Raw genomic sequence first — 19,961 nt, 5'->3', positions numbered from 1 at the left:
TTGTGGACTTGACCACTGTTAATTCCATGCATTTTTTTATAAATAGAAATTGAATATTCTAATTTGCCCTGCTATATAACATTTTACTAGCTTAGCAGTAGAAATGTTTTACTGCAAATGTTTGAACTCAAGGTCAACACTGACATTTTTGTGAATGAGAATGACTCTCGACCACTTTTATGGAACCCTGAATGGCTTTGGAAATTTTGGCTTTTGCTGCAGACTTGATAATATTTCTTAATAAATTCATTAACAAATTACAAGACAAAACAAGTATTTAATGCAAAACTTACAAGGAGGAAAAGCCATTCTAATAACAACTAAATTGTGACTTATAAGTAATGTTAACCTATTTTATACACTTCCCCTGCTGCCAAAAGTTGAAACAAGAAATGAAATGTTTACCCTGACTCAGATTTGCACTGGATTTACTTTTCAAGTTCAAATTACAGCTCCACCAGAGTCTTTCAGATGTCAATACAAATGCAAAGGAAATTTCTGTATTTTTTTAAATATAGGCATACCTTGTTTTTTTGTTTGTTTGTTTGTTTCATTTATTGCACGGAAATTTCTATATTTTTTAAATAGAGGCATACCTTGTGTGTTTTTTTTGTTTCATTTATTGCGCTTTACAGATATTATGTTTTTTACAAACTGAGTGTTTGTGGCAACCCTGCATCAAGCAAGTCTATCAGCATTTTTTCAACAGCATTTGCTCATTTCTTGTGTCTGTGTCACTTTTTTGGTAATTATTGCAATATTCCAAATTTTTCATTATTATTATTATATCTGTTATGGTGATTTATGATCAATGATCTTTGATGCTACTATCATAATTGTTTGGGGCACTACGAATGTACCTGTATGAGACTGCAGATTTAATTAATAAATGTTGTGTATGTTCTTACTGCTCTACCAACCAGCGATAGATCCCCCATCTCTTTCCCTCTAATTGGGCCTGTTCCCTGAGACACAACAATATTGAAATTAGACCAGTTAATAACCCTACAATGGCCTCTCAGTGTTCAAGTGAGAGGAAGAGGTGTACGTCTCTCACTTTAAATCAAAAGCTAGAAATGCTTAAGCTTCGTGAGGAAGGCATGTCAAAAATGAAGATAGGCCAAAAGCTAGGCCTCTTACACCTAACACTTGGCCAAGATGTAAATGCAAAGGAAAGGTTTTTGAAGAAAATTAAAAGTGCTACTCCAGTGAACACAGAAATCATAAACAACCTTATTGCTGATATGGAGAAAGACTTAGTATCTGGGTAGAAGATCAAACCAGCCAATTAAACAAGATATGCTTTTTAAAAAATTCCATTCCTATTAGTAGACCTGTGTTACAAAAAACTTGTACTCAATTATTAGTAGTATATATTCAGTTTTATAATTAAAAACTTTGGGAAATTTGTTCTTTCTAGCTCTGTACCTACATAATATCCTTGATTTTACCTCTAGGCCTGCAAAGCCTAAAATATTTATCATCTGACCCTTTACAGAAAATGTTCGTTGACCTTGCTCTGGGTAAATAGACTAATGATATTTACAAAAAGTGTAGTTTTCATCTATGGAATGCTCTTCATTGTATATCCCTGATTTAGGATTGCTTTTGGAAAACATACCTAGATTTTATGGATTGATAAATTCCTAGAATGGTCATGTAAGCTAGGCTCTGCGAAATAAAATGGAAATGTGTCACAACTTAAACACTCCCCACTGTGCAAGGTGACCTCCAAACCTCATTTAGAAGCCTCAGCTATTATTCTAGACTACAAAGTACCTATATGGTGTTAGAAGGAAGGACCTATAAGCCAGTAGGATGTTCTAGACCTCTCCTTACTCTGCCTGTGCCTCTTGGTTGCTGTATCTTTGAAATTATTAATAAAGCTTAATATTAGGTGAGATCTCTGATATTTGTGAATCAGATGTAACAGTCTAGCTAGCCTATATGTTAGTTAAGTACTATTTATGTATTTGAAAACCTCATGTAAGTTTCCAGCAAATCACAATATAAAATTCTGGCAAGACTGTCTTAAATATTATTTTATGGTTGGGGTGAGAATAATGAATTTATCTTAAAATAGGTAAAAGAACCATATTTTCTAATATCATTACTTAGTGTAATTCAGTAAGGAGTGTATGTTACCTTCTGCTCCAATGTCCATATATTTCTTGAGGTCCCTTTAAGCTCAGTCCTTTCTGTTGATAAAGCTTTATTATTTATAATAAAATATCTTTTCATTAAAACAAACCAATATATGCAAGTGATAAGGATGTTAAGATCAAATGTGCCGCATCATCTATACATCATCTGCAGTGAAAGTTAAATTAGATCATCTCAACCCTATTTGACCTAAGAACTACATTGAAAAAAGATTATCCCTTAAAATTTTTCTAAAATGTATTGCTGCCTTTAAGATATTTTTACCCCATTTTTAAAAATTGATTTCAGAGAAGGGAGAGGGAGAAAGACATAGAAACATCAATGATGAGAGAGAATCACTGATCTGCTGCCTCCTGCACACCCCCTACTGGGGATTGAGCCCCTAACCCAGGCATATGCCCTTGACCAGAATCAAACCTGGGACCCTTCAGTCCGCAAGCCGATGCTCTATCCACTGAGCCAAACCAGCTAGGGCATGCCCCATTCTTCATGGTATAATTCTTAAGTGTATACCAAGGAAAACTGTAGAGTTTTCACGGGGGGGAAAAAACCTTCTCAGTAATTCGTATTGATCTATTTTGGTTCTGATGAGATCTCTACTATTGTCTTTTTCCTAAAGATGTGTAACTTCAGTCCTCTGAAATAGTGTTTGCATAAATTTATAACATTTCTACTTTGTCTTATAGACTCCTCATAACTGATGGATAAGAAAAAACTTGTAAATATGGAAAAAATTTAACTATTTTATTTTATAAGTGACAACTCAGTGCATATCACATTATAGAAACATTACATCATGATGATGGTGATGATGAAATTGAAAGACTTTTGAATCAAATGAAAATGTGTTCTAAATTGGTCAGTGGGAGAAAGAATGATGGGAAACTTTTAGTAAAATGTAATTAATTTGAGTGGCTATTGCCATTATGAAACATACAATTGTAAATATATTACGTATCCTTTTGTTTTTAAGGAAAAACATTAACTTTTGGGCTACATCTGAAATAGCATCATCTACATGGGCATTCCCTCCTACAATTTCAGAAAACCTCTGGTAACTAATTGATACAATGCAGACGACCTTGCAAACAGATGAAGTTACTAATACCCAAGCTCTTAGAAAAGGAAAGAGGAAAAGGACAGAGACAATGGACTCAGAGAATGCCAACAGTGACATGGATAAAGGACAGGTTGGTTTTTCTGTTTCCTTATATAATTGTATTATCTAGCTCCACCACAATTCCCTAATGCCTCTCTTAATGCATTAGTACTTTCCCTGTTCTATTAATTTATTCTTCCCTTTAATTTTTTACTCAACCAGGGAATAAAATTGCATGTTCTCTTTTTAATGTTGATCAAGTTGAATTTGAAACATACTCAAAATACATTTTACCTGCTTCCATTTAAGAATGGCCAATTATGCCATTGTTCAAACTTTCCGTGGTGTTCTGAGAAATTAAAGATCAGGAAACTGTCAGAAAATACATTTTTCTTTCAGAAAACACTGGAGAAATTGGAATACCTCTTCTGTAACGTGTACTGTTTTCTTTTTCTAATTACATTTTCTAGCCCATCTTTATCACTGGTTCGGTCAGGGTGCCTTTCCTATTTTTATTTATTCATTGATTCCTTTTTGAGCTAAATTCCTCATTCCCTTCTCTTCAATCTATCAATGTGTTTATTCTGTGTCTTTTTATTTATCTTTGTAATACAAGTATTTGTGTATGTCTCCATAACACATAGTATTTTATGTGTGAGTGTATTTATTTTTTTAAATATATGCTATACATTCTCATGGTTTAAAATATTTTTAGTCTTTTTGGGGATGATGTCTAGAGACATTCAGAATGATCCAGCATTTGACATACTGTTTTAGGCTATATCCTATAATATAACCTATAACAAAACTAGGCCGTCCTGAACCCCTGGTAATGGAAATTTATCTTTATACCATGAAAGTTGGGAAGCACCAAAATCCACAAATGGAGTTTGCCCAGGCAAATTATTAGGAGTTTAGTTCATAAGACCAAAAGTTCTTATGAAGTTGTCTAAAATGCAAAAGTATGTCAGCAGTGCCCATGGTGGTTCCATGTGTGTGAAATGTATCTGTGACATGACCAAGCATGCTTTTTTGATTGAGGAGCAGAAAATCACTGTGAAAGTGGTGGAGGCATAAGCACAGAATCAGAGAGCTAAATTTAAAAATGAAGCTTTTTTGAATAATCTATATATATATATATATATATAAGCCTTAGCAACAGAACAACCAGTCAACCAGTCGCTGTGACATGCACTGACCACCAGGGGGAAGACACTTAATGCAGGATCTGTCCCCTGGTAGTCAGTGTGCTCCCACAGCCAACCTCCCGGGCTGGCCAACCTCCCACGGCCCCTCCCCCCACTGGCCAGCCAACCTCCCATAGCCCCTATTGGTCCTGATTGCTGGCCAGGCCAAGGGACCCCACGTGTGCGCGAATTCATGCACTGGGCCTCTAGTAAAAAATAAAAAGGATATATATGTATCATACATATACATACATATACATATATATCATACATATACATACAATATATATACATATATTGTATGTATATGTATGATATAAATATAGGCCAGCCGCGTGTGACTCAATGGCAGGAGGTCAAGGTTCAATTCCCAGTCAGGGCACATGCCCAGATTATGGGCACGATCCCCAGAGGGAGGCATGCAGGAGGCAGCTGATCGATGATTCTGTGTCATTGATGCTTCAATCTCTCTCTCCCTTCCTCTCTGAAATCATTAAAAATATATATATATGTACACATACATATATTTCAGAGGTAAACACTAGAAAGTCTCCCTCCCTTCCCTGTCTCCCATCCATGCTATTCCTACCTCCTACCCCCTCTACTACAGATAACCACATTTATTGCTTTCTTGTTATCCCTTTTGTGTTTCTTCATTCAAATAAAACAAATATGAATATAGATATTCTTAGCCCCTCTTTTGCACAAAAAGTAACTTACCAGACATGCTGCTTTGTACTTTGTTGTTTTACTTATTTTGAAGATCTTTCCACTAGTACATAGAGATTTTATTCTTTCTTACAGCTCCATATTATTCCACTGCGTGTATGTACCATTCTTTATCTAACCAGTCCCCTATGATGGGTTTGGCTTGCTACCAATCTTTTTTTTTTTTTTTACAAATCATGCTTCACTGTACAACCTTATGGATATATCATTTGGTACATCATTTAGTAGTACATTGGTATCGTAATATATACCTCGATCTGTTTCTGATTTTTCAATCAGCACTGTTTTTAACATCTATTATGCATCAGATCCATTGTGTCTAACTACTACATAGCACCATATTAACTTATCCTTTCCTCCTTAATGAACACTTAGCCTTTTGCTTCTACGAACACTGACGAAATAAATACCCTCATATATGTTCTTTTAAGAAACAGTGTGAGAATTTCTCTGAACTAAATACATAGGATAGTGATTTATGGCTTATAAGTTATAGGTTTATTTCTAATTCATTTGACTAGACACCGTAACATTGCTTTCCAAAATGTTCACTTCGGTCTGCAGTACATGAGGGGTTCCTATATTTGTTCTTTTTTTACTAACACTTTACATTGATATCCAACTTTCACATTTTGGGCAGTTGATGGGAGAAAATATCTTGTCTCAATTTGCTGGTGCAGGTTTGGGGGATCCCTGGTTCCTTGAGAGGTAAGATAGTCACATGTTCTCGCAGGCTAGTATTGTGATTTCTTCAGCAATTTGTTTTTCTCAAAAACTTAATAGCTTTTTAAGCTTCTTATTTTACTCAGGATCCATTACAAGTAACTACAGACAGAGAGTTTATTTGGTCAAAAATAAGCCTGAAAACTCTCCTCTTTTATTATGGCATCTGTGCTCAGCCTCTTTTCTCTCCAACTTAACAGCAGTTACCTGAAGACTGCATGAAACAAAAAGCTTGAATCTGATCCTTCCCATTGGGATGGATCTCAGCGCCTAGCTGAGAACTTAAGAAGTTCTTGAAAAGGCCTTGAGGTCACAGTCTTACCCTCCAGCTACTTAGATGTAGAAGTAATTGGCTCTTTCAAATCTTGCAGATTTTTTTTATCCTCACCTGAGGATATGTTTATTGATTTTAAAAAGAGGAAGGAGGAGAAGGAGAGAGAGAGAGAAGGAAGAGAGATAGAAACATCCATGTGAGAAAGAAACATTGATTGAGAGACCCTGACTAGGGATTGAACCTACAACCTAGGTATGTGCCCTGACCGGGAATCAAACTTGCAACCTTTCGGTGTACAGAACAACGCTCCAACCAACTGAGCCACCAGCCAGGGCTCAAACCTTACAAATTTAATATTTCTGGACTATCAGTCGGTTGAGATTGCAGGCTGCATTCTAAATGCAGATGAAAGAAAAACCTTTCATCTCTGCACACTGGTCAGCACCAACAAGAAGCCACTGATACACACCAACATTCTCTTTCCAGACTCAGTAAGCACATGGTCTTCCATACCACAGTTTTACCAAATATGTCACCAAGGTCGAACAAGAGTCAATAGCTTTCTGGTATGTTATACCTGTGCTCTTTTTGCTCACAGCCTGACGTCTACCAGGTTTGGGGTATCCTGCTTCTAAGTATCAACATCTGGATTAGACTGTTAAACTACAGAGGGAAGGAAGGGGCAGATTGAGGGGGTAAGAGATCAACCGAAGGACTTGTATGCATGCATATAATAAGCACAACCAACAGACGCAAGACACTGGGGGTAGGTGGACGAGGGCAAGTGCCGGAGGGGGGGGGGGATTGGGGAGGCCGGGGGAAGGTCAGTGGGGAAAGAAAAAGGAGACATATGTACTACTATTTGTAATACCTTAAACAATAAAATTAAATTAAATTAAAAATAAAATAAAATATATGTTAAAAAAAAATCTGGATCGGCTGGTGTGGCTCAGTGGTTGAGCATCAAGTCAGGAACCACAAGGCCACCAGTTTGATTCCCAGTTGGGCACATGCCCGGGTTTCAGGCTCAATCCCCTGTGTGGGGTGTGCAGGAGGCAGCCAATTAATGTTTCTCTCTCATCGATGTTTCTATCTCTCTATTCCTCTCCCACCCTGTCTCTCTAAAAAAATTAATAAAATATATATATATTTTTTTAATCTGGATTAGTAATCATATATGTTGCAAAAGTGATAACAAAGACTCAAACAGTGGCTTATATAAGATAGAAGATTTTTCCCTTTTCACATAACAGCAAGAGCAGTCCAGGGTTGGTATGCCAGCTCCGCAATGTTGAGGATCCCTCTAATCTTGTGGCTCTACCTTCCTCACCACACAGCCTCTCTCTCTGGGACTAAGGTAACTACCACAGCCCCCACCATCATGGCTTTCTCTCTACCAACACAGGAGAACACAGACAGGAGAAGGCATGCTCATTCCTTTTAAGGTCATGATGGAGCAATGGTACACATTACTTCTACTCATATTTTATTGCAATACTTAGTCATATAGCTGTACTGAGCTGCATGGGAGTCTGGGAAATGTAATCGTTAGCTGACAGATACTTGCCCAGCTAAAAACCTATTGTAGAAGAATGGGAGAGCGATACCTGGAGGTAGCTCGCAGTCCCTGCCCCTGTGCATTTTTCCATTGGGTTTTTATTTTTTGTTGTTGTTGGATTTTTTAGTCTCTTCAAGTGGTTTTCAATTCTGATCTTAATTGATTTGCATAAATATCTTATCTATTATAGAAATTGATCTCTAGTGGTTTTAGATATCACAAGTATATTCTCCTGACCTGATATTTGTCTATTAACTTTGTCTTCCATTGATGCTTACTAATGGCTTATAAGCTTTTGTTTGGTTTCATTTCTTTCTTGTAGGAACTTGCCAAAAGTGGTTCAAACAATATATTTTAATGTTTTTTAATTACAGCAGGTCCTCAAATAATGTCATTTTGTTCAGCATTGTTTCATTATAACAGTGATGAGATGCCATAGGAACTTAACTCTTGTATCTATCAATTAACCTATGGTAAAATTGGTTTCATTATATGTCATTTCACTTCAAGTTGCAGAACTCATTGACAATGATAAGTGAGGACTTACTGTACTCTCCACAGAACTATGGTCTCAAAAGATATCCTTAAGTTAAAAAAAAAATCCTTCATTTCTATTTAATCAAATCCACTAGCATTTATACATTCGAGTCAGTACATTAGCTACTTGCCCATATATGATAATAGTAATTTTCATTACCATATATATATATTACACATATGTATAATATACACTGAGTGGCCAGATTATTATGATCTCTGAACGCATAATAATCTGGCCACTCAGTATATACACATATATATTAGAGGCCCGGTGCATGAATTCGTGCATGGGTGGGGTCCAGCCAGCCTGGCCAGGGGGAGGGGACATGGGTGGTTGGCCGGCCTGCCTGCTGGTCGAACTCCTGGTCGAGGGGACAGTGTATCCTATATAATAAAAGGCTAATATACAAATTGTCCCCTCGACCAGGAGTTCGACCAGCAGGCAGGCCGGCCAACCACCCATGTCCCCTCCCCCTGGCCAGGCTGGCTGGACCCCACCCATGCACGAATTCATGCACCGGGCCTCTAATATATATATATATATATATATATATATATATATATATATACACACACACACACACACACATACACACACACACACACACACACACACACACGAGGCCCAGTGCACGAAATTTGTGCATGGGGGGGGTGTCCCTCAGCCTGGCCTGCACCCTTTCGTAATCTGGGACACCTTCGGCTTAGGGGATGTCTAACTGCCAGTTTAGGCCTGATCCCGCAATCCAGGACTGCTGGCTCCTAACCGCTCATCTTACTGCCTGCCTGATCACCCCTAACCACTATGCCTGCCTGCCTCATCGCCCCTAACCACTTGCTTGCCTGCCTGATCTCCTCTAACTGCTCGCCTGCCTGCCTGCCTGATCACCCCTAACTGCCTCTGCCTCGGCCCCTGCCACCATGGCTTCGTCCAGAAGGACGTCCAGAAAGTTGTTCAGCTGTCCGGTCTAATTAGCATATTACGCTTTTATTATTATAGATACACTGAGTGGCCAGATTATTATGCATTCAGAGATCATAATAATCTGGCCACTCCGTGTATGTCACCTACACAAATACATGTAATAATGAGTATATACACAGATACATACTGTATATTTGTAACTTATGAAATGTATACATTAGAAGTCATACAAAAATCAGTTATTCTCTATATCTGATTTCATCTGACATTTAATTCTCCATCCTTGCTTGATAAGAAAATGAAAAGCTTAAATTTGTCCATTCACAGCGAATGACAGAATGTTCTAGTTTTTAAAAGTCCCTTTGAGCCATTAATTTAATTTCAGTCACTTCAAGATTTAAGCCTCTATGGATCCTAGATTCTTACCCTTCCCCCTCTTTCTTTATTTCCCCCTGGGAAGTGATCCAAGTCTTCAGAAGTTTTCCATATCATCCCAGCTTCTGGAGGGGGGGTAGCTGATCTTCCTCCCAGGTTCTGATTGTCCTGCCTGGTTCCCAGGCATCCAACAGTGTTACTGTTGAGGTACAGCCAGCCCTTCCTGGTCTGTTGGGGCTTCTGTTGGCACCTGCCACTGAGGTTTGCCATCCTGGCACCCATTACCACCTTCTGTAAGGTTCAGGCACCCTGTGGCCTCTCTACGTACTAAACCAGTGATGGCGAACCTATGACACGCATGTCAGCACCGACACGCATAGCCATTTCTGATGACACGCGGCCTCTGAGGCGGCCGCAGGCCGAGGATGAAACATTTGCTGCTCCTGAGGATGAAACATTTGTGAAATAATGTTTTTTCCTCAAAGTGACACACTACCCAAGTTATGCTCAGTTTTATGGCGAAGTTTGGCACACCAAGCTCAAAAGGTTGCCCATCACTGTAAACTATTTCTCTTTTACCAGTTCCCCCAGCACTTACCTATTTCCTGACCAGGACACAGGGACCATTTGGGTTCTCTAGCTGTTCTGCATGCGCCCTGGGAAGTCTGGGTGCTGTCTCCGGTCTATTTGTCCAGACACCAGTTTGGGTCATTCCTAGTCTATGGCCCAGAGAGGTGCCTTGTTGCCCTGATGCTGTGCTGGACTTGGAGCCTCTTTAGGGAGCTTGAAATGGACTGAGAGGCAAGGAGCCAGCCCTGCTGCTCTGGAATTGCCGCTTACGGATCTGGATGCTTCTATCTTATATCCCTACCCCTGTCATCCGGCTTCCTTCCCTCCAAGGGGCAGGGGCAGGAAGATCAAAGATAACTGAACCTGATTCTCTGCCACTTTGGTTCTTTGATTCCCGAGGCTCCTCTTCCTCGTGGCACCAAGCTCTTTTCTCTTCCCGGGCAGCAGGAACTTTATGTCATGCCTTCATCTTTCCTACTATAAAGGCATATTTTAAAAAAAACTACACTTGCCCTAACCGGTTTGGCTCAGTGGCTAGAGCGTTGGCCTGCAGACTCAAGGGTCCCAGGTTCGATTCCAGTCAAGGGCATGTACCTTGGTTGCGGGCACATACCCAGTAGGGGCTGTGCAGGAGGCAGCTGATCGATGTTTCTCTCTCATCGATGTTTCTAACTCTCTATCCCCCTCCCTTCCTCTCTGTAAAAAAAAATCAATAAAATATATATTTTTAAAAACTTTACACTTGAAGCTTCTAGATTTGGAACTTTATCAATTCCACTCTATGCTCCACTTTTCCAAGTTTGGATATATATAGATGACAGCTTGGTAATTTGAGAAAATTCTTTTCTGTCTCAACGCAGCCTGGGTTTTACAACTCGAGTGCATGTATGTTCAGAGTGTCATCTTGCTACTGACCTTAAGGACTATTGTAAAACTAAAAGGTAAACACGAACGCTTTTTTCCTAGGCGAATCTTATCTCTCCTTTCTGTGATGCAGTAAACCCCAACATGGTCCTCATGGCAACAGCGAGGCCGTGAATGAGAAGGAGGGGAGAAATGGAGGATGGGGATGAGTTACAAAGATGGGAAAGGTAGTCTTGTGGATTCTGCTCTGTTACACTATTTTTCTACTGTGTATTTCTCACTGAAGGTAGATAGAAAGTCAGAATCCTGATTCCTGATTTTCAAGAGGCACGTGCATGGAACTTTGGTATTCTTCCCTTCTTCTGAGTTCCCCTGGACAGTGGAAGACAAAGCTGAGGCGAGGTCATTAGTGAGAGCCCAGCTCCTCTCGGACAGGAAGTGCCTGGGAGAACAGGCACCCGTAGGTCCCGTAGGTCCCTTCAGCGTACAGAACGTGCGATAAACCATGAAGGTCACTTTGAAGCTTCCTTTCTTGTGCCTGCCTTGTGTTTTAGAGAGACCCATTCTCGGGAAATGCCTTTCTGCCCGGCGAGAGCTCCAGTGAGGATGACGAGCCTTTAGAAGAATTGTCGAAGGAGGAATTGTGCACGAAAATAAAAAGCCTGAAACAAAAACTGACAAACACCCGGAAAGAGAACAGCCGACTTCGACAGTCTTTGGTCATGCTTCAAGGTAAACTCTGAGAAAATTGACATCTTTAGATGCAAAGGAAGGTACATTATGAGTGGAAAGTGTTGCACATCAGCTGTCAAGAATGAAAAAGAACATCAAGACCTTAGAGAAAAATAACAAAAGTCACATTTTAAGAAAAATCTATGATTGCATAATTTAATATGGGTGCACCCTGTTAAAGCTGCTAGTTTATTGTTTAGAAAGTTTTAAATTATTCCTACAAAATACTTAATATTGTGTTCATTAAACAATGTTCAACGGACATTTATTGAGCACTTAATATATATGCCACTCACTGGTAGGCCCTGGAGAGAAAAGATTAGTAAAACAAAACAAATATGTTAAGGTGTTCATGATGTACTTATCTCAGTCCCCTTTGCTAAGGAAAACACTAGAAAATGGGGCCTGTTATAATCCACTATAGAACAACTAGAATTAAAGAGTCTATGTATTAAATGTTAGTCTTGGAGTTGGGAGGAATGGTTTGAGAAAATAATCACATTCATGGAAGACTTATAAAGGAGAAAAATCAGCATAAGCTCATTAAAAACCACTTGGCATAATGCCTTTTGGTAGTATCTTCTGTTGTGTTTACGTGTTTATTTTTCAAAAAGTGTGCCTTCCATTTGTAGTTAAGCACCATGCACTACTTTATACAGCTGAGTATATGGCAGTTATATCCTATGTTGGGCAGCATTCTGTTGTAAACAGTAAACGCACAGAACATTTTGAAATAAAGCCCTCTGGCTTCCGTGTGCAGAATGAGTACAAGTGACAGAAGAAAGAAAATGAGGACGAACTTGAAAAGTGTTGCAGTCATCCAGACTAACATGATGGCAGCCTAGCCTAGGGCGACAGTTCTACAATATTTTTCGAGTCAGAAATAGTGAGACAGATGGAACATGGTGGTGAGCGAGGTTGACAGAGTAATGGCTCATTTGCTTTCCTCGGAGTATTTATTAAACTGAAGGCTTTATAGTTTTAAGTAGAAACAGCCACATGTGAATGGAAATATAATGTTTATAACAAGCCATTATCTCTTTATTTTTTTCAACTTGAAATGTTGTATTTTTATAACAGATGGCTTTCTCTGGTGAGGTTTTGTGATTTAAAACAAACAAACAACAAACAAAAACAGGTAACTCTTATGTTTATATAATCTGTTCCAGAACTTAGAGTAAGATGAAAAGCTTTATAAAATTAAAAAGCCTGAAACAAAAACTGACAAACACCTGGAAAGCTAGCATAAAATGCTGGTTATAAGTATTGATTTTGGAGTTACAGACCTGGTTTTAAATCTCAACTCTGCTTATTAGCCATAAAACTTTGACCATGTCACTTTACATACCCTCAGCGCCAGTTTCAATTTTCTCAATGGGGGTAATTTATCACTTTCCTGTTGTTGTGAGAATTAAATGAGATAATGGGAAGAAATCACCAGTGGTACATAATAGGTGCTCAATAATGGTAGTTATTGTTATTGTCTCTGCTTTTATTGCCACAAGGACTTGACTTAAAAGCACCACCCAAAAAATTATAGTCCAATTTCTGTTATAAATATAGGTGAGAGAATTTAAATTAAAGAGTAGCAAATCCGTTTCAACAGTCTGTGAAAGAATCACTTGCTATGACCAGTTTCTTCTCTTTCTCACACTCCCGGATTGCCATTTCATTTTCTCCTCGCCTGCCAACTCCCCACATCTCCTCCCTTATTCTCAGTCTCGCTTGATGACTTCACTTCCTACTTCATTGAGAAATTGGAGGATATGAAGACTGTCATCTCTCTACACCTGGACTTGTATGCTCCACTTTCTCTCCTGTCACTCATGAATGACCTATTCTGTTGTCCAGCCAAAGGCAGTATCTCCATCTGTGCATCAAATCCCATCCTCTTTCACCTAATCAAGGATATAGCTACAGAGATTCTCCCCCTCTCTCCTATATGGTCAAGTTTTTCTTCTCTAATGAATCATTCTGATTAGTATCAGACATGTTTTTATTTCTCCCAATAAAAGTAAAATAGAAAAGATTTGGGAAAATCAAGAATTAGTTCAGAAGGTAGAACTTCCAAAGACAAGAGGTCCTAAAAGAGAGAAAAGAGAAGAGGGAGAAGTTATTTTTAAAATCAATATTATAAATTTCTAGAACTGAAGGACATACATTTCTCAATCAAAAGATACTACAAAAAGAAAAAAGGCTTGTCCAAGGCCTAACACTGTAAAATGTCAGAACACCAGAAATAAAGAAAAGATTATAAAGTCTTCAGAAAGAACAAGCATGTCACATACTAAGAATTGGGAACCAGAAAGGCATTGGACTCACCAGCAACACTGGAAGCTCTAATTAAGCAATGCCTTCAAAATTGTGAAGAAAACTTATTTAAATCTATACTTTTATACCCAGTGACATTATCAACCAAGTGTGAAAGTGAAATAATATTTTTAAACTTATGACCTGTCAATAATGTACTTCCCATGCTTTCTTTTAGAAAAGCTAATGGAGGATGTGGTCCTCCAAAATGGGTGTGGAAAGTGAAATACGCCAATCTGAGAAAGACAAATATCACATGATCTCACTTATTTTTGGAATCTAATGAGCAAAATGAATTGACCAAAAAAATAGGACCCGAAGCATGGAGGCATGGAAGAGACTGGGGTGGAGGGGAAGAGAAGAGATAAACCAAAGAACACATATACTTATATGCATAGCCCATGTACATGGGCAATAGGGTAATGAAGACCTGAGGGGGTGGGTAGGGGCTGGGAAGAGGAGAGTGGGGAGGGGGTGGAATGGGAGATATCTGTAATATTATCAAGAATAAAAAATATATTTACAAAGAAAAAAATGGGATGGGAGTGAATAGAGAAAGACATGGTAACCAGAAAACAGATGGTCCAATTCAGGAGAATGACCAGAGGAGCTACAGAATGATAGTGAAGGGAAGTTTGGGGATGACAAGTAGCCTAGCAGGAGCTAGTCCAGATTGTGGAGAGGTATGGAAGGCTCCTGGAGAGATATCTCCAAGAAAAAATTGAAATTGATAGGTGACATAATGTATCAAAACATACTGAAAGGAGATTTTACAGCTCTGGTAGGTTTAGAGATACGTGAGAGAGGCAGTTAAAAAAAAAAAAAGCAAAATTTTAAAAAATGAGATTATTGTTAACTCTGGGGGGAAAAATCATGTTTTAAAGGAAAGGAATTGTGAATAATATTTATATCAGTAAAATAATGTAAGCACAATAAATATTAAACTAGCAATTGTGCAACCACTATACTGGGATGATGGAAAAGGTGAAGATTGTGCATATGTTTTCATGTGAGTATTGTGTGTGTGCGTGTGTGTGCGTGTGTGTGTGTTATATTACATAGCTGAATGTCAATAAATAATTATATTAATCTGAAAAAATCAATAAATAGCTGTATATGTATATTATTAAGATTATGAAGATAGCTACCAGAAAAAAACATACAATAACAGTTGAATAGGGGAGGTGGTGGCCTCTAGGAATGGTAATCAGGGTATTAATGATAGGGCAGAGGACTACTATTTTTTCATTATAAGCCTTATTTTATTTAGAAAATAATAAATGCCTAGTACATAATAGGTGCCCCAAATCCAGTAGCTACCATTTTTTTAAAAATCAGTAATTTCCTTATATGTAGATCAAAAATTGTCAGTTATGTTCCTTCAGGGAAAAAAATCTACTCATATTAATTACAAACAGTTATACAATCTCTATGAATTATTTTAATAAAAAATGTGTGGGATCTATGAAGAAAAATTTAAAACTCAATGGAGTAATAATATAAACCAAAATAAATGGAGAGATATGTCACATTCAAAGATGAGAAGAGAAGATGCCAGTTCATCTCAAAATAATAGTTCGAATGGAATCCCAACCAAAACACCAATGATTGTTTGGTTTGGGTTTGGTAATTTGATAATAATTACCCTAAAGTTAACCTGAAAAAGTAATAGGCAAAATCAATTAAGAACATTCTCAAAAAGAATATGAGGATTGCCCAGCCAGCATGGCTCAGTGGTTGAGTGTCAACCTATGAACCAGGAGGTCACAGTTCAATTCCCAGTCAGAACACATGCCCCGTTACGGCCTTGATCCCCAGTGTGGGGCGTGCAGGAGGCAGCCGATCAATGATTCTTTCTCATCATTTATGTTTCTATCTCTCTCTCCCTCTCCCTTCCTCTCTGAAATCAATAAAAAAATATGTAATTGGAAAAAAATAGTGAATCTTAAAAAAAAAGAATATGAGGACATAACTTGTCAATATTAAATAATACAAAGTTCCAATAATTAAAAGCAACTTTCCAGTGCAATTGTCAGCAGATTAATGGAACAGAATGCATATATCACAAATAGAACCTCTTATATATGATACAGAAACTATCCTAAGAAGCACTATAGCACAGAGGTAAAAAGTATGGATTTAAAGGGGCCAAAACACCTGGATTTAAACCCTGGCTCTGCCACTTCCTAGCTATATAAACTTGTGCAAGTTGTTCAGCCACTCCACACCTCAGTATCCTCTTCTCAAAATTAAAAGTAATAAAAGTAATTACCTAGGTGACATGTAAAGCATTCAGAACACAGCCTGGCAATAGCAAATGCTATGTAAGGACTTCACAAGTCATGGGTCTGTCACCTATGCCGTTACACAGGGCCCTGCTCTTAGAAAGGCTCCACATAGTGGTTAGAGACTCTGTCATTACCATATCAAAATTCTTAAGAAGCTCTAAGGAGTCTTGAATTTTCATTTTGCAATGGGCCTGGAGTCCTGCAAGTCAATCAGGTAAAAGATGAATAATTCAACAAGTAAACCCCAGTGTGTAAGGGAAAGGACAGGTTCGAGTTAGGTTCTCACTTCACACCACGTGGCACACTAAAAAATATAACTACAGTTTAAATGAAATCTCCACGTCCTGAATTTAAATGGGAAGTACCTGTTTAAATAATAGGATGAAATTTGTCTTTAAAAATGAATAATAAATATGTTCTAATATTGTTCACTAAATAGGCCTACAAATAAGAATCCAATAGCAAAAAGCACTCCTGGCACCTGGACCTGGTCTTGTAATACAATTTTCCACTAAAAGGAGCTAGTTTCTTTGGAGAAATGGCTAATTCTCCATCTTGTACAGGAGATGAACAAGATGAACCTTGTCAGCAGGCTTGAAGAGGATATACTCTGCATGAACATCTTGGCATCCCAAGAAGCAAGGAAGTTAGCAAAGACTATGTGGACATGTTAACTAGAAGAGGTTCCCACTGGCCACAAGTGGGACAGTTTGAGCACCAGTAAGGATAATAACCACAATAGATATAAACATATCATGCAGGTTTAAATGCATGATTGATAACGGTATGCAAAGAAGAAAAACCTTAATGGTCATCTGAAAGAACCAACATTATTTTGAAAACTAGCAAATACCAAACAAATCAAACATTTGTTCTGCCATTACTATATAAAATGAACTGCCAGGTAAACAAATATTTGAAAAAAAGGAAGTTTCCCTTTGTAGAATTCCAGCTAATAAATGAAGAAGAAGAAATTAGAATATTGGCATTGCAACCCCTATGGCATAGTCACTCTAAGCAGTGATCATCAGTGACTGCAAATATCACCAAAAAAAAGGTAACCATGCATTAAGTGCCACCTGAAGGAAGTAAAACACTACCTACATCTGATCAAGCCCTTTAGACCTAACTACCAACTTAAACCTAATACAGGGAACAGAAGACTATGTTAAACACCACTTAAGGGGCATAGTCCCAGACTTTGGGAAACTTTGCTGGACAAATGGCCCACTTACTTCAACTAATAAATTGCGGGGAAATACGAGGGAGAGGAAATTTACAGTTTAGAAGAGATAACAACCAATTGTAATGTACGGGCCTTATTTCACTCCTGCTTCAAACTAACTTTAAAAAAAAATGAGACAATCAGAGAAATTTGGACATTTACTAGGTTTTTTTAAATGACATTAAAAAGCTATTGTTGAGTATTTCTGGCTGTGGCATAGGTGTTATAGTTATATTTTTAAAATGTCTTATGTTTTAGAAATACACATTTACAGATGCTATGAGATGATGCCTGTGATTTGTTTCAAGTAATCTAGAGGGCACGGAAAAATTGGATGGCAATATAGATGAAAAAAGATTGCTGTGAGTTAAGACTGGGGGATGAGTATATGGGTATTTACTATTTTTGTGTTCAAATTTTTCCATTAAAAGTCTTAAAGATAATTTTGGGGAGAAAAGCTTACTTACAAAAGATGTTTAAGCTGCACAAACTATATGGGGAAATATTTAACTGATATAAGTAATCAATGATTTTAAAAATAAATAACATACTAAAGCAAAGACTGCTACTTTAACCAAAATAAAAACTAAAAATGTGTGTGCTTCAAAATTTTTTTAAATTATAAGATAAACACTCTAAGAAAAATACCACATATGAGAAATAAAAGGTTAAAATGTTCAAGGCAGTTAATAATAATAGCTAATATATTGTGCCTAAAATGTATTAGCCACTCTTATAAGCACTTTACAACAATCATTTAAGCTCTTATAAAATAAAAAGTACTAATATTCTATGATCTAATAGATAATTCATAGAAGTTCAAATAATTATAAGCAAATATATATATTTAACTTTACAATAATCAAGTAATTGTTGTACTAAGATTTTAGCCTATCAAAATAGTGAAGAATATTGTTAGTGATTAATGCTGTTATTGATGGTGCAGTAAAATGGCAACTTCTTGCATAGCTAGTGGGAGTTTAAGTTGGAAGAATCTTCCCGGAGAGCAATTCAGCAATATTAATTGAGTCTTACAATCATTTATACCTTTGATCCTATTATTATGCTTTCAGGAATTTATAGCATTGGCATGATCATAGATGCATATGAAGATGTATGTGCTAAGCCGTTTGTCAGAGTTTTCTTTATAATAAAGAAAAATTGGAAGCAACCTAAATTCCAAAAAGAAAGAAAAGGAGCATTTAAATAAATTATAGAACATCAATATGTTGGAATCTTAGCGGACCATTAAAGTTGTATTTTAGCTCTGGCTAGTGTGGCTCAGTTGGTTGGGCGTCATCCGGTGCACTGTAGGGTAGCCGGTTCAATTCCCAACCTGAGTTGCCGGTTCAGTCCCCCGTCTGGGGTGTACAGGAAGCAACCAATAGATGCTTTGCTCTTGCATCAATGTTTCTCTCTCCCTCTCCCTTCCAATCTCTCTAAAAATCTCATTTAAAAAATCTTTTAAAAATAAAAGTTGTATTTTCAAGTGGAAAATAACCCATCAACAAATGAATGGATACATTAATTGTGGAGTATCCATGTAATTGAATATTAGTCAGCAACAACAAAACAATAACTGAACATCATGAATGAATTTCAAAACATTATGCAGAGAGAGAAAAAAAGACAAAAAGAAGAGAATTATATGAAATTCTAGAACAGGTAAAACTTACCCATGGCAAAAGATGTTAGATGCTTGGTTGCCTCTGAGGCAAGTGCAGGGATTGACTTAGAAGGGTCATGAGGCAACTTTCTGAGAAGATGGAAATGTTCTATATTGTGATGGGTATGCATTAACCAGGTGTATCCTTTTGTCAAACTCATCTCGCTTTATCTACTTAGTCTCTGCCCAGACTTAATGTAAGATCTTGCCTTTGACTCTATGTAAATCAGACCTCTGTTCTCCCTCCAGGGAGCATGCCCATGCCATTCCCTTTCCCTTCTCCTTCCCCTATAAGCACCCATCCCCTTACCTCTAAGGGACCCCATGAGACTTGCAACCAGGGAAGCAATGGGCAGCAGCAGCTGGTCCCGGGCTAACCCCCTGACCCTGTATCCCAGGCCTCCTCTTCTCCCTTCTCTCTGACTTCCCAGTGAGCCAAAGCAGCCCAGCCTAGGCGCTCCTGTTGCTTCTTCTATGCCCTTCCTTGTTTCATTGTCCTGAGTATATTTTTGCTGTGGTCAATAAATTCTTGCTTTATTTTCTAAAAAAAAAAAAAAAAAAAAATAGACCTCAAAATTTATATTTTCAAGAAGATTCAATAATCTAGGAAACGTATTTAATTTACAGACTTAATTGGAAAAACAGAAACACACTACAATGCTGTGTATACAGTATGGTCCTAATTGTGTAAAAGAAAATACATGAATATATAGAGAGATACACAGAAATGACA

The 19,961-nt window shown here is 37.7% G+C and overlaps 1 protein-coding gene across 2 annotated transcripts in view; it reads left to right on the top strand.

Moving 5' to 3' along the window:
* The first annotated feature begins 3,158 nt into the window (after nt 1-3,158).
* BEND6 (BEN domain containing 6) overlaps nt 3,159-19,961 on the top strand; it is a 31,811-nt gene continuing 15,008 nt past the window's right edge. For both annotated transcript variants that reach the window (XM_079780654.1, XM_079780655.1), the window contains exons 1-2: nt 3,159-3,353; nt 11,562-11,739. In XM_079780654.1, coding sequence (XP_079636780.1) covers nt 3,234-3,353; nt 11,562-11,739 — 298 coding nt within the window. In that variant the 5' untranslated portion in view covers nt 3,159-3,233. The remainder of the gene's footprint in view (nt 3,354-11,561; nt 11,740-19,961) is intronic.

This window comes from Cnephaeus nilssonii (assembly GCF_951640355.1).
Source record: "Cnephaeus nilssonii genome assembly, chromosome: 9".
Lineage (NCBI taxonomy): Eukaryota > Metazoa > Chordata > Mammalia > Chiroptera > Vespertilionidae > Cnephaeus > Cnephaeus nilssonii.
The sequence above is the reverse complement of the archived record's forward strand: the minus strand, read 5'-3'. Positions and strand labels throughout refer to the sequence as shown.